At 35.9% G+C, this 14,866-nt stretch overlaps 1 protein-coding gene across 3 annotated transcripts in view; it reads right to left on the bottom strand.

Moving 5' to 3' along the window:
- The window catches only part of FNBP1L (formin binding protein 1 like), a 54,087-nt gene that overhangs the window by 23,235 nt on the left and 15,986 nt on the right, over window positions 1-14,866 (bottom strand). For all 3 annotated transcript variants that reach the window (XM_030455051.1, XM_030455052.1, XM_030455053.1), the window contains exon 2: window positions 4,569-4,684. In XM_030455051.1, coding sequence (XP_030310911.1) covers window positions 4,569-4,684 — 116 coding nt within the window. The remainder of the gene's footprint in view (window positions 1-4,568; window positions 4,685-14,866) is intronic.

Here is a 14,866-nt window from a genome sequence, read left to right on the forward strand (position 1 = left end):
AAGCTTGTTGACAAGCAGCCATTATGAGTAGGGATCTGAAGAGGGAAACACTATTTCAAAGAGGAGGCAGTTGACACCTCAAGGGGTCATAATGTTCTTTAACACTTTTATCTAAATGTGTGTGTAATCCCCAGGATCTAAATGTGGATCTGGACTAGTTTAGAAGAGAACTGCAGAAATAGTTGTAGGCCATTAGAGCTGTAGTGCAGTACAATTTAGAATTCTTCTACCACACTCAGTCTTACAGCCATCTGGAATCAGATGTCATACAAGACTAACCACATCCAATTATGCTGCTCCCGTAATTTTATCAACTTCTCTGTATAAATTGGTCTTAGGTTAACACCAATGTGAAGTAGCCTGGACTGCATTACTGATTTTTAAGAAAAGTACCACCTCAGCCATGTATACAGCCAGAAGTTTCAAAAAGCACCCTGGTAAACAAATTAATATTTTTTCATAGTCATGTACATAAAACACCTACATAAAATTTTTAGATATTTTGTAGAAATCAATTAATTTATCAATTCAAAACTAAGTTTTCTTCAGTCACTTGATGTAGAATGTAAAGAACAGAGGCAGCACCATTAATGTGGCAGAATCTGTATTAAGGCAGCAGCTTAGGTAAATATACTAAGCCTCTACACATCCTATTATAAATGAGCCTGGGAACCAACTTTGAAGTCTGCTTTCATAGGTTACTAAAAAAAATGCAGTAAGTACTTAAAGACATTTCATAGTTATATGTAAAGTAGTACTTTCAATTGGGTTCTAATAGCTTCAGTGAGTGTGTATCAATATAATGAACTGGGTGAGAACAGTGACAGTAAATTGTAGTTACACCATAGAAAAAAGTTTAACTGAAGAGATGGATCTTAAAAAATTGTAACATGGAGTTTAAATTTACAAAGCTGAACTGTTAAGAATTCCTATGTTTTGGCTTCAGACACACTGCTGTAAATAACACCTGCCACATCCATATTTGAACAGGGTGAATGCTCAGCTCCAATCCAAGGAAGAGAGATTTGAGAAACAAACACATATGACAATAATCTGTCCCCCAAACTTCACATTTGATATTACATCCATTTTAAATAATGTTTGCAAGACTCTTTATATACAAATATTGTAACTATGTCTCAATTTGTGTATCTTAACATTACATTGGGGAGCACTTACACAATGGTATACAGAAGGAAGATTAAAACTCCACTTGCTCGGATTAGCTTGCCATCTCCAGAGATCACAATGCACAATTTTGAAGAGAAACGCTCAAATAGTTCAAGAGCAATCATCACCATTTTCTTTAAACTTACCAAATTTAGAGAACTTATTCCTCATTGTATTTTCAAAGTTAAACTGCAGGTGTAATTTGTATTACTCCCTTAACATTGCAGAAAGTGGAACTCCTCTGTCTTTTCAATTGTCATATTGCATCAGACAGAACAGAAAAGAAGTGAACCTCCAAAATTATTTTGTGTGTGATGATGAGGAAGAAAACCAAATAGACCTTTACCCTGCCCCTTTTAAGCAACAATGCTGATAAAAAACAGCATCAGAGAATTCAATTACAAAATTCAACCAGGAGTCAAGAAATTTGTCACATGCTAAATCTATTTTTTCCAATTATAAGAACTGGACTGTCATACAATTAAAATGAATTCTGTAAATCTACAATATATACTGCAGTATGTTGTCCTGCTTTACATACCTCTAACTCAGTAACAGCCTATAATAACCTTGACAATCCTTGGGGTACCATAATATGTTAACTGAGATAGGTCTACACCAAACAAAGTTTTCCTTTCAAGTTAGCTCAAAAAATAAATTACTGTTGCTGATTTTCAGAACAAAGTGTATTGCAGGCAAAGACAAAACAAGCTCTCCAGACAGTTTTTTTTAATTCTAGACTTGTGAGGATTCCTCAATGGTGTCATTTTTTCTTATACCTTTTCTTCGTATCAAGAACTGCCTATCAAATAAAAGCAAGGAATAACTTGCAAACTAAAATCAGCATCTGAACAGGATTCTCACAAGATACCATTTCTGGAATTGCTCAGCAACCATAAACTGCAATGACTGCATACACTGAGAATATAGAATATACACTGTACGTGCATCACTAATCAACAACTCAGATCAGCTGTTGCGCCTTGGGAAGACCCATCACTAAATTGTGACAGCATACCATAAAATATTTTATGAAAATGCAAGGCTATACACAAAGGGAATATGAATTTCTGCCAGGACACAGATATTTGTGAAAACTCTTACGAAAAATTCATTCAGGTTTTCATCCTTAGGTTTAAGCTTATGAGAGCAAGATACACAACAATCTCAAGGGAACACTCATAGTCCTCCCTGAAATAAAGACAGAAAAAAACCCACCACCATTCACATTAACTAATGCACTACCTAGCACTATCTTCCTCATTAAATTTGTTTATTCTTGGTCACCCATGCAAGTCCTAAGAGAGCCAAAGAACTACCAAGAGGTGACCACTCACTGTACTGTTCCTACATCAACAAGGGCATAATATCTCAGTTCATCATGAAGAGTCTCTAAACACAGATTTTCAGTTCATATTTCATAACAAAAGGAAAAAATGATGGCAAACTAGAAATTTATAATGGAAATATTAATATCTCACAGGTCACATGCTGCCTGCCAGCACCAGAATTCACCAGAACCATAGTACATCCTTAAGACTTCTCAGAACTTCTCAGGAGCAAGCTGCAGGATGGCTAACTCTTCCAGAGATGAAAATTTTTCTTCATCTCCACCACCACTGGGACAGCGTTAAACTGTCCCAGGATAGGGTTAACTGTGACTGTACTCAAGAAAAGTGATGGCTGAAATCAAGCTGTCATCACAACACACAAGAAACAATCAATTCTCCCCCAAGGAATACACAAGCAAGAACATCAAAGTAACTTCATGAACTGGTCTACTGGCAGAAAATCAGTCACCCTCTCGTGCGTGTGTTGTCCAGACCCTGGCTGACAGCAGGCAGAAGTGCATGCATGCACTGTACAACATGTGTGCAGCAAGACCTGTGCTTCCCAGAATTGTCATACTCACTGCATGGACAGTCAGTCCAGTCACCTGACCAAAGGGGTACTTGAAATGACTTTTTTGTTTTTCAAGACACTTGGAGAAAAATCAATACTTTTACCCAAAAGAATAAAAGAGTGAACAGAGATTTTCTATTTTTAGTCAAATCCTGAAGTACCAATATATTGTCTCATCACCATATTGCTGTGAAACAAACCTTTATATATTATTAAGCAAAATGGCATCTGTTCATATTATTTATGTAAAAGACTAGACAGATCTGTGCAAATAAAAACACATTGCCATTTCTAAACAGATAACTGAATACAAATCATAACTGGGCTGTGAACTGGTGCTGTGCATGCTTCAAACTTTCCTTTACCTCCTGAAGTTCTTGTATGCCAGATTTGGAAAAGTGGTATTTATTTCCTCCTTTTGAGAAAAAGATTCCTTCTGTAAAGTAATGGGTTGTTATGGCAGGTGAATATACATGACTGCATCAAAAGAAATTGATAAATCAAAAAGGAAATGAGCAACCTAGACAAATAACATCCATGCCCTCAGCTGTGAATCTCATTTAAGAAGAATTCCTCAGTGTTGTAGCTGGTGATAACCTAGTTTGGCAGTGATGAGACAATGGAAGACACCACAGGAGAGAAGATGCTATCAGTTGCAGTCTGATAAGGGGTAGGCAGCAGCTTCAGCTGAATCCCCAAAATGACAGCAAAGATTATGGTCAAGGCCAAGTTTACCAAAGTGTCATCTTATAAATCTTGTGCACCTTTTGGTAAAAATCAGTCCTACTTTACCCTGAACAAATAGATTCTCTGACATTTCACTGCAGCTACTCTTGTATGATCCCTGAGGTGAAATTTCTATTGGACCTAAAAAATATGTCACTTGGCATCAATTGAAAGTAAGCTGAAGAGGTAAGACAAAATGGGTGGTTGGGTTTTAGTCTCACACAAATGGACAAGACCAGCTATGGACAGGGTGAGTTTTGAGCACAAAGATCTGCTGCTCTCTCAAGTTCTACTCAATTATTTCAATCAGATGTCATAATAAAATTTAGTGTAGCACTTGCCAGTTGAACATGAGAAATTAATTAGTAGCAGAGGCTTGAAGCTAGTTGAATTCACAAACAAAAATGTACATATGGATAATGTACTCTGCAAAAATATGCTGAAAACAAAATAAATATTTTTCCACTATCAATCTGATAATTTAAGTCTTAAACCTTTTAAGTTCAAAGATTTGAAGCGTGGGGGGAAGAGATGGAGGAAAGAAGGCAAAAACAAGCAAGCAAGCAAGCACACACTCAAAAATAACTTTCTGATTTGGACTAGTCAAGAAAACTTGTCTGTTATGAAAAGAATTAGTGACCTAATTCACTCTGCAAATAAAAAATGGTGATTAATCATGACATTACATACTTGCCCATCATCTGATACAGTGATTCTAGGTAAGTGCTAAGAATCTTAAAATAAATAAATAAATAAATAAAAATCCTTACCTCAGTTGTTTTGCATAGTTTTGCTCAATTTCTATCCTTTCTTTAACAAATTTTGCATATTTCTCCAAGAAGTCAATGCCCCACTGCGTATGCTTGTCCAAGTTATCAAACTGATCCTTTAAAAACAAAAGTCAAGAAAAATACCCAGAATTAAAGAAGTATAGCAGCACTGGAAATGACAGAGTTTATTTATGACTTCTGCTGTTCAGGAATACTTGCTACTTGTACAAAAGTTATTCAAGTTATAAATCACTTGTGTGTGTGTGTGTGTGTATCTACACCAGCCATATCCCAGAACAGTAAGTTGTATGTGCAGGCACAGATGTACCTCTTTCTGTAAAAAGAGCTCCAAATACCTGCATTTGTAATTGTATGTAGTCTTTGACAACTTTCACTTCTTTTTTCCCCTAAATCCTTCAATGCAAAAGTGCATCTTTTCCACCAAGGTAACGAAGACCACTATTAGGTAAGTAAGAGTATGTTCAACAAGAGATGTGTTCAGCAGTTTTAAAACACAAGTTGTAATTTCATTGGATAAAAAAAAATTACTTCCACTTCTGTTGATTACCACTGAAAGAAAAAGAGCATACAGCTGCATGACTAAGGTGAATGCATGACTCTGCATATGAAACATTTTTTAAAGCAAATCCATGTACACAGTTCCCAATCAGCTCTACCAAATAAAGCAATCCTGTCCTTTAACCATTAAGAAAGTTATACCAAAGCAAAGGCACAAAACAGAAGAACAGTCTAAAATAAACTATGCTTCCATAAGAAGTTGGAGGATTTTAAATACATTAAACCATTATCAATCATTAAATCATCTTCAAACCAAATCTTTCTCTCTATTGTGTACTGACACACTAATTAGGACAAGTTGAAAATTCAAAAAACAAGTGGAAATGTGTAGGTAAGGAATTATGCAGGAATTGATAAAGGACTAAAACAGGGCTAGCAAATATTTTTAGCGTTGCACATATTTGTATTTTATTCTAAAAAAATCTGCAAAAGTGGAAAAAACAAGGATTTTCATTTTAGAACACTATTAGCTGTAAATCTTTCTTAACAGTCACTTACTAACCTACAAAGACAAGCAACTGCAACATCACAGTTTCTGTCCTGAGTCCAAACACACTTCACAGTAAATTTAAAAAGTAAAACGTATAAAAGAGAAAAAATATTAAAAATAACCTTTTAAAGATACAGTTTCTTACACAAAAAACTATGAGGGGTGTTTATCTGAAGCTGTGTCTTGCAGATTTAGTAACTTTCTGGATGAATTATTTTGTCCTTTAGTATTTGCAATGTCTGTTCAATTTCAATATGCAGTAGGATGATCTCAAGCGAAATCAAAACATGCCATAAAACACTGCGGGGCTTAAGACTCAAGGAAACTGTGTTCACTAAGAGGTACCAAGACAACAAAACCATACACAACCAACAACAATAATAAAAAATAACATAATGGGCTTAAGGTTACTCTCCAATCTTGCCTCACAGCCCTCAGTATCATACACCATGGACTAACAACCATGGCTCTTACTGCCTTGAACACGTCAATCCCATGGCATGCAAGTACTGATAAACAAAAGCAAGCACCCATCCTGTTCCACTACAGCCATGTGCCTCTGTATCAGCCTCTCCACCAAAACTACAACCACCTTCCCTGATCTGTTTCACCAGAGAACCATATAAACAGCCAAGAGACAGGAGTGGCACTAATGACTATTTGGAAAAACATAGCCTGTATCTCATACTGTTCTGATGCACCCACTATAAACTGGACAAATATCTTCTGTCAAATAAAGTGACATTCCTGCTATTATATTTAGAAAAGCTACATATGCATGGTTTGTGTGTGGGAAGAGGGAGATGGTTACCACATTGCAGCCTCAAACCACTGCTACATATACACATTAAAATACATCATCAGTCTCGAGAAGCCTCTTTTTTTATAATCCACTCATTTTTGTAATAACTCTGACAACATTAACCTGCCACGAAAAAGAAGTTTCCTAAAGGTGCTTTTGGCACGGAGCCGACATCCAATACCACTAAGAGCTGACTTCCCTCAGTGCTCTGAAGAACAAAGCCTCTGCTGTCCTACTTAGGCTCTTTAGTCCACAAAGCTCTCATTTGTGGGTAAGGTTTCATTAGACTTACAGAACACCACATTACTTATGTTTCCAAACATGTAACCAGAGAGGATGGCTTCCCAAATTTTTGGGTTTTTTTAACAAAAAAAACCTGTGCTGGTCAAAACCAATTCTCCACTACAATATGAAACAGGAATGGAAAAAAAAGTGAGTACATTTGACATGCTATTCTCCCCTCATGCTCTACTATTTCATCATTCACTGAGTGTCAAAATCTCTTCCTTTCCTCAATTTCACCTCTTCATGCAATTCCAGAAATGGCAAGCTCTATGCAAGGAGCTTTGTAGGATTAGCCCATGGCCTCTCAAGAGAAGAAAAAATCTGTTCCCTCCCTGTGTGAGGAACACACATAGAACATACACAGAACAACTCAAACAGGGAAAATCCTGTGTATGAAAAAGAATCAAACCCATTAGCTCCTCTCATCACTCTGTGGACCTTTACACCAGTTCAGCTCTTCCACCATTATGGACATCAATAGAACTACTCAAGGATGCATTAACTCTATCCTTGACAAGGAACCGAAATTCTAATTTACTGGGCCATTAGTCCACGCTTACTGGAATTTTTAAAAATTAAAATAAAATAGTAGCATGTTCTATTTTCCTCTCTTTTAAAGAGACATCTTCACAACATCACTTCATTCACTGCCATTTTTTATTAAGATCTTAGAAGGAAGCACACAGTATGAAGGATAAAACACCAAAACATTCAAGTACCAAAGCATTTTTTGAAAACTGGCTGTTTCTTCAATGACAAAAGTTGGATTCCTAAAAAAATGTATATATTGATAGACTATGGTCTGTAGACTTGTATTCAAAATAAAACTGCTATAATAAACTCTCACGTAAACATTGATTTATAGGATAAAATTAGACTTACTGATTATGTCTCCTAAGTTCTCTTTAAGTTGCATACTTCCTGTAGAGCAGAGCTCTCAATTAACAGATAAAGAAAATATACAAGGCAAACACATCAGCTTTAAAATTTTCCAAATTATCTATAAACAATAAGCCAGTGAATTAAAGTCTGCAGTCAGAAAAATAATCTTGCAATGCTCAGTAATGACACTGAGATACACAAACAAAATACAAAGACCGTATCTATGCATAAGCATAAAGGAATGGCCTTTGCAGAAAAGATCACAGAAGTGAGTTACAAGTTCACTTATGGTCCTTTCAACTTCTCTCCAGAAGCATCTATGTTTGAGCTCTGGGCCTTGATTAAGCAAAAAGCTTTTCATCCAGGAACATAAGCAGAAAAACTTCCACACTGCTACAAAGAAAATAAAACTAATGGACTGAGATAAAAGCTAAGAAATATCCTCAGCTGAAAAAGAATTGCAAAAATCAGACAATATTGTACAGAGGGGAAAATGGATCAAATAGCTGCAGTAAAATTTAAACTTAGAATTTCAAAACTAACACAATGGTGCATTAATTTGGCTGAGTCTTTTATAAGAAATGTGAAAACTGCATTAACTAGAGATCAACAAAAGGCAATTAATAAAAAAAATTTAAAAGAGCACATCCTACAGTATCTGGCTATCTACTACCTAAATAAAATAGTATGTTCTCAGCAATACTCCGGGGTAAACATACAATGCTGTTTCTCTAGTAACTCCCCACAGGCAATTTTTGTGAAAAACTTTTATTAAAACTGCAGCCGACCATTATTACACTGCTTAATGTCAGCTAATGGATGGCAACTTTATGTAGTAACTGCCCACTCAAAAGCTGGAATGTAGTCCAAATCTCTTCATTATCAACAAACTAACCTAACACTTCAGAAGCTTGTCGTGGGTCAATATAGACTGTTCCAAAATAAATGTCATCTCCCTAAATTGTTCTTTCGGATTATTTATTGGAACCACAGATCAATGTTACAAATACTTCAGACAGCTGTAAACAGGTTTTTCAGACACCAGGAAGCTTTACAATAACACAGATGAAGCATCAAAGCAAGGAGCCAAGTTGAATCAAACCCACACCGAAGAATAAACACTCTTTCCTGGGATAAACTCAAGATCAACTCTCCCCCTCTTACAGACACCTGTTTTTTTCCCTAAACAAGCCTCAAGAACAAAGAAAAACAAGGCGGATCTCTTCAGAGGAGTAAGCATGGAGAGAATGCTACAGGACAAATATCAGAACCCTTTATGTTTTCCTAAGCCTCTCAGTAGTTAGTCCAGACACTCTTATATACGAGGGTTTCATATAAAATGCACTTAACCAGACTGAGATTTTTTAGAGGGTTAATGTTCCCAGCTTTCATAAGCTTTAGAAAGAATTCCTAGCTTGCACTAAAAGCTAAGAGTGGTATCAACTGCTGTAAAAGAATTCCATTTTACTAAATGATTCTTTACAATAAACCCTAGTTTACCGTATATACAACAAATACCTGATAAGTCTCCATTTCACTGACCTCCATTTTTTCCATCTCCAGGCAGCAGCTGAAAGCCTTAAAAATCATATTAAACTCAGAACACATTCAAATACAAATTTAAGAAATGTATCTCAATTACCACATTCAGTTAAATCTCAAGTATCTTTACAATATATTTATTTTAAAAATATTTTAAATCATTGCACTTTGCATTAGTTATGCTACCATCATTTCATTCTCTTGTATATCATTATTCCTCTATGTTTTCATCAGACCACAATTTTAGCCTGCAGTTATCCAAGGGATCTTATTTGCAATTTTGAAACACTGGCAAAATATTAGGTTTTTTCCCCAGTTCTTTGTTCTCCAGGATGCATAGTTTGGCCAGTCTAAACTTCCTGATTCACTGAGTGCGGGATTAAAAACTCAAGCCCATCTTTTGCTGTCCAAATTCTTAATATTCATGAAGTCTGGGCAAGGAAAATACATGATATGCCATAATAAGATTCTACCAAGAAGGTGTTCACAGAAAAGTGGGAATCGGGTCTTGTTCACAGATCAAAACACTTGGCATCAAAAAACCACCAATGCATTTGCAGATAAAAATGCTTTATTTTATTAGCACTTTAGCAAAAGCAACAAATTATCTAACTGCACAGCTAACTGCAAGTCCACAGTAATCCAACTGAGAACATGTGGTTGATTATGTAACTACACACAGCTCTTGTTTACTCAATTAAAACCCATGAGGGCTTCTCAAATGAACTTGAATTATGGATAAATTCAAATGACAGGTTAAATTCTGCATTATGTTCTTCCTTCATGTATCACCAATACTTCAGAAGACAAAAAGACACAAGTCTATCCAACAAGTTGAAGAAGATACAAAATGTTACAAACTTACTAGCTTTGCATATTGAAATTTTATCTAACTTTTCTGAACTATCTGACCTGTTTCTAGGAAACATGACACAGCTTGCTTTTTTCCTTTCCCATTTTTTTTTTTTTAGATCAAATCCTTGAATTAAGTTCGAATAATTCCACGTTTTGTATGAATAAGATGACTCCAGGAAAACGTATTTATTTTTAAAAGAACTTGCAGTTTTTGTGTAGAGAATTACTTGACGTACTTCATTAAAAATTATGTGAACCAACATCAGACATAAATACAATAATGAGATATATAGTATACCTTTTCCTATTTGCCTTCAGAACAAGATTGATTATAAAACTGTTCTTTAATTAGAGTATGTCAAACTTATCTAGTTCTGAGAATACACATCAGTTTTTCTGATCTTTGAAACCTCTTCAGTGCCTAATTGGTTCAGTTTTCTACTTTTGTCTCTATGTTTATGCATTCCTGCTTCCTTTTCCATCTTAGGATAATAGCTCATCTGTTTTACTGTCTGAAGTGGTTATCATTTATCTCTCATCTTGCCTTCTTGTTTTTATAATTACCAATTTACTGTTCTCTCTCTTTCTTACAACTGCAACATTCTGTTTCATGGTAACAGGCAGAAAAGAACTGCTTCCAGCTTAATGGTAATTTTTTAAAATATCCTGTTAGTTTCAGATCTAAATACTAACAAAGAGCTGTTTCTATACCAAGAACAAAATAGAAAGTGTCTTGCTGTTCTGCTTTCTATGAGTTCTGGATTGTCACTTCCAGTCTAACCTGACAATTATACCTCATTCTTCTCTGAAAACTCTCAGTGTATTAGAGAGTGGGAAAATGTGGCTGTGAGCAAACTTAAAGTATTTTATAGAGCAGAACATTAATATGAGAAGCAACAGCAAAAGCTATAGCTACCCTGGAAATAAAGCAAAGTCACTCAGATATTAAGATGGGAAAAAAAGTTACAGGTGCATATAAATAAACAGTACTTTGCATTTTCATTTCATCATGAAGTAAAAGTTCAATGTAGACTCTACAGGCAGAATGATATGAGAAGTATCTACTAGTTTTCTGGAGACAAAAAAAAGGAAAAGTAATTCCTAAAAAAGAACTGAAAACCATACGTTAGCCAACCTTTAGCACTAGGAGCTAGTTTGTTTGCAAAAATTAAGACACTGATGTTAACAGTAAACTGTGTCACAGCTTGAAAATATTTCAAACTACTAGAAATGCAGAACTGACATACTTAATACACATGAGTTTTGAAAACAATGGGAATTAAAAAATTATTTCTAGCTGGATGAAAGACTACTTTGCTTTACAGAATAAAGAATTAATAAATTCATAGCATGAAAAATCCATTCACCTGTTAAACTTTTGTACATATTCTTAAAAAGCTACTGTCAACTTTAACAATTCTATTTCTATGATTAAATAAATGTTTGAAAGATAAATTGAGCCAACAACTTAAAAGTGGAACCGGGCTGCTGGAGAACTGGCCATGTTTTAAGACACATAAAGCAAGTCAGGTCTCTAATGTGAAGTTAAAAATGGAGAGCCACAAGTGAAGAAGAGAAATACAACTTCTGAGCTTTTCTCTTTAAAGATCTCCTCAGAGCAGCAGCATAGGAACTGCTTTGAAAACTTCTTAAGCCAAGTCAGGTCTGGCAGGAGAGGATTGTCTTGTGTGGCAGGTAACAACTTCACAGTTGTGACAGACATTATTTTCCGTAACAGGTCAGGGATCTGCCACAGACAGAAGAGTTCTATTTGGAATGACCTGCCAGAACCACGACAGTATCGAGTTCTGCATCAGGGGATGAACAGATCAGCTGGAAGACATTAGAGACTGGCATTATGAATTATAGCTGTGCACTCCATTAACTCATTAATGTACCAGTTGGACTAGTAATTAAATTCTGACAGCATTAGTTTTCTACCAGCAGAGAAAATTGATAGAAACAGTTCACAGGGGGGACACTGAGCACCAATCCAAAGATCACAGATGAAATGAATGAGCTACCCCAAAGGCATCTCAACAACCGCTCCTATTTGTCTGGCTTATGAATCACCTCCAGAATTCTTCAATTAATGCATGGGCACCTTCAATAGGAACTAAAACAGTGAATTTACCTAACTGCATCAGGATGCAAACTGAAGAAAAATTCAGTTCTTCACAAGTTTACCTATGCTTTCTGCTTCTCTCAGAGGACTCCTGCTCTGTCTTCATTTGGCAGACCCACTGCATCCTCACTCAGCCAGCAGTCCCATTTCCTAAATGCACTATTTCCTCCTCAGAAAGTTTTACCAACACAGGGCACTGTGGCAACACATGGGTACAGCACCCTTCCTCCCTGCTCCCCATGGCAGCATCTTCACACTGTCCTTATCTACAGGGTTTTTCATTGAGCACACGTATCAGCTTTAACATCTACCTAGAAGTTAGTAAGGAGGTAAGATACTATATCCCAAGCAATAAGAATGGACTTCCTTACTACCACCCCACTATGAGAAAAATACAAAGACACACAGATGTGAAGGAGTCGCTAACCTCTATGTGAAGAAATCACACACACCCCTCTACTTGTAGAATACAATAAATACATAAAACAGAAAAAGCAGGAAAATAAGAGACCCTATTATGAAAACTGGATCAGAATCCACTCATTTTGCTTTCAAATAGCCCCTTAATCTAATTAAGATTTTAATTGGAAGGAAATTTGTTTAAATAAACACTTTTTTAAAATTTGCATTTTTTAAAATAAAAAAACTTTAAAATATTGAGTCTTATTTGCACTTGAACCAGACCTTAATTCTGAAACAGTAATTCTCCACTTAGTTCTACTTTAGGTTTAATTCCTACTTTAACATACAGCAGACCATTTCAAACAATCTCTGCCCAAGACAATGGCAGATCAAAAAATCATATGTTTTTAAGCATTACTGAATTAAAAGAGTTGCCACTTTAACACTGGGACAGCAATACACTAGTCTTGTATATATGGAGGACATAATTATGTCCATTCCCCTAAACACCAAGAAATCTTATTTTCACCACAGCCAAGCCCAAAAGTAGACACTTCCTGCATCTTCTGGCAGTGGCTGAATGCTGCTAATAGAGAGAAGCTTAAGTAAATTTTAGTCCTAGTTATGTATATTGCAAAAGGAGCCAGGAAGTGTGCTAACCATAAATGAAGTGTGGTATGATGCAACACAGTAAAAAAATATTATTGTCTCTACAACATTTATAAATGTTGTTACTAATTTTAAGAAATACCTGGAGAAAATCCCATCTTTACACCACCAGTGGAAGAACAGTGGGGCTGTACACCAATGAAGCAACAGACTGCTGAATTCACTGTATGAGCAGGAGGCATGCAGGTTTTCACGTTGACACAGAAGTTCTGTACAATACCAACATGTTTACTGCATGACTAACATTACCATGCAGAAAATCTGCAAAATTTTTACTTCTGAAAAACTGTGTAAAGAATAATTTCATCCTTTGGTTAAAAAACGACTACTACACAATTTGACACTCAATATACCAGGTGAATATTTTAGTGTATGACTAAGCAATCCATTGATGAAACTACCGAAAACTTTAAAACTTTTTAATGCCCCTCTACAAATAATGGCTACTTCCACAATATCATTAAAAATGCATCCACAGGACACTAAATGAGCAAGCCACCCTATCATTCTCAAGTTCTTGCATATGTGACTTTACAATCTATTTTTGCAATCTAAAGGACCTGTTTTCTAAAATCTTGTAAAAATACCGTAGATCTTTCCTACCACCAACTTCTGCAGAGAGAGACAAGTTCCTCTCCTCTGGCCAGTCTGGTGTAGCATCTAACAAGCAGAATATGCATTGCTTTTTTTTCCTCTCCATACACTATAGTGATCTCTGAACACTGTGCTCAAGAAAAGAGGGGAATGATATCAAGGTTACAAACTCGAATGTTTCCCTGAGATTAGGAGGTTATAACCCTGCAGGTACAATGAACAGGGGAGAGGTAAAGAGGAGTCAGTAAGGTTTTGCTAAAAAAGGTTTTGCGAATGAAAGATTATTACAGTACACCAAGCTGCCCTTACATCACAAATTCAGAAGAAAATCAGTTCCACCAGCTTTGCTGCTCATTCTGCTGCAAGCAGAATGCATCCCCTGCTTTGCAGGACACAGTCATTGCTTAGCAAGTTACATCTCCACTCCTTACATGTACATGCACAGCTCTGTACAAGCTGTATCACAGTATGTCCAGTTGCAGTATCACGAAGCCCAGCTTACGCTGCACTATCTAGTGAAAGTTTTAATAAACTGAAATGTTACATAAACAAAATAATTATTATTTTGCGTATAACTCAGTCAGAGTCTATACTATAGTTCTGAACAATAGTATAGAGTCATAGCTCTGAACCTGACAAAGAGCCAGAAAGCCAGGATTACTGTGATAACAAACCATGCTAATTTAAAACAAGGAAGTACTTTCTGGCAGCTGGGGGAGGTGAAAAATAAGGGAGAGTGTCAACTTCCCTGTCATCCAAATATCACTTCCTTGTATTTATCTGCCCAGCTATTGAGTAGACTAGTCTCACAACAGCACATTTAACTGATTCAAAAGCCATAAGCTGTTTTACAAGTAGGGTGCACAAATCCCATGCAAGACTCATTTTGGTGTGTTTCACATTTAAAGCCTTATCTCAGTGGATTAAAAAAAAAAGTAGAAAACAAACGTCACCATTTCAAGACAGAGACATCCCTTACCTTCCTCATACACATTTAGTAAATGTGCATTTTACTTAGAATATTAAACTCAAGTAAATATTGCCTTAAACAGAACATATTTCATGGTGCTATT

This window comes from Calypte anna, chromosome 8 (genome assembly GCF_003957555.1).
Source record: "Calypte anna isolate BGI_N300 chromosome 8, bCalAnn1_v1.p, whole genome shotgun sequence".
Lineage (NCBI taxonomy): Eukaryota > Metazoa > Chordata > Aves > Apodiformes > Trochilidae > Calypte > Calypte anna.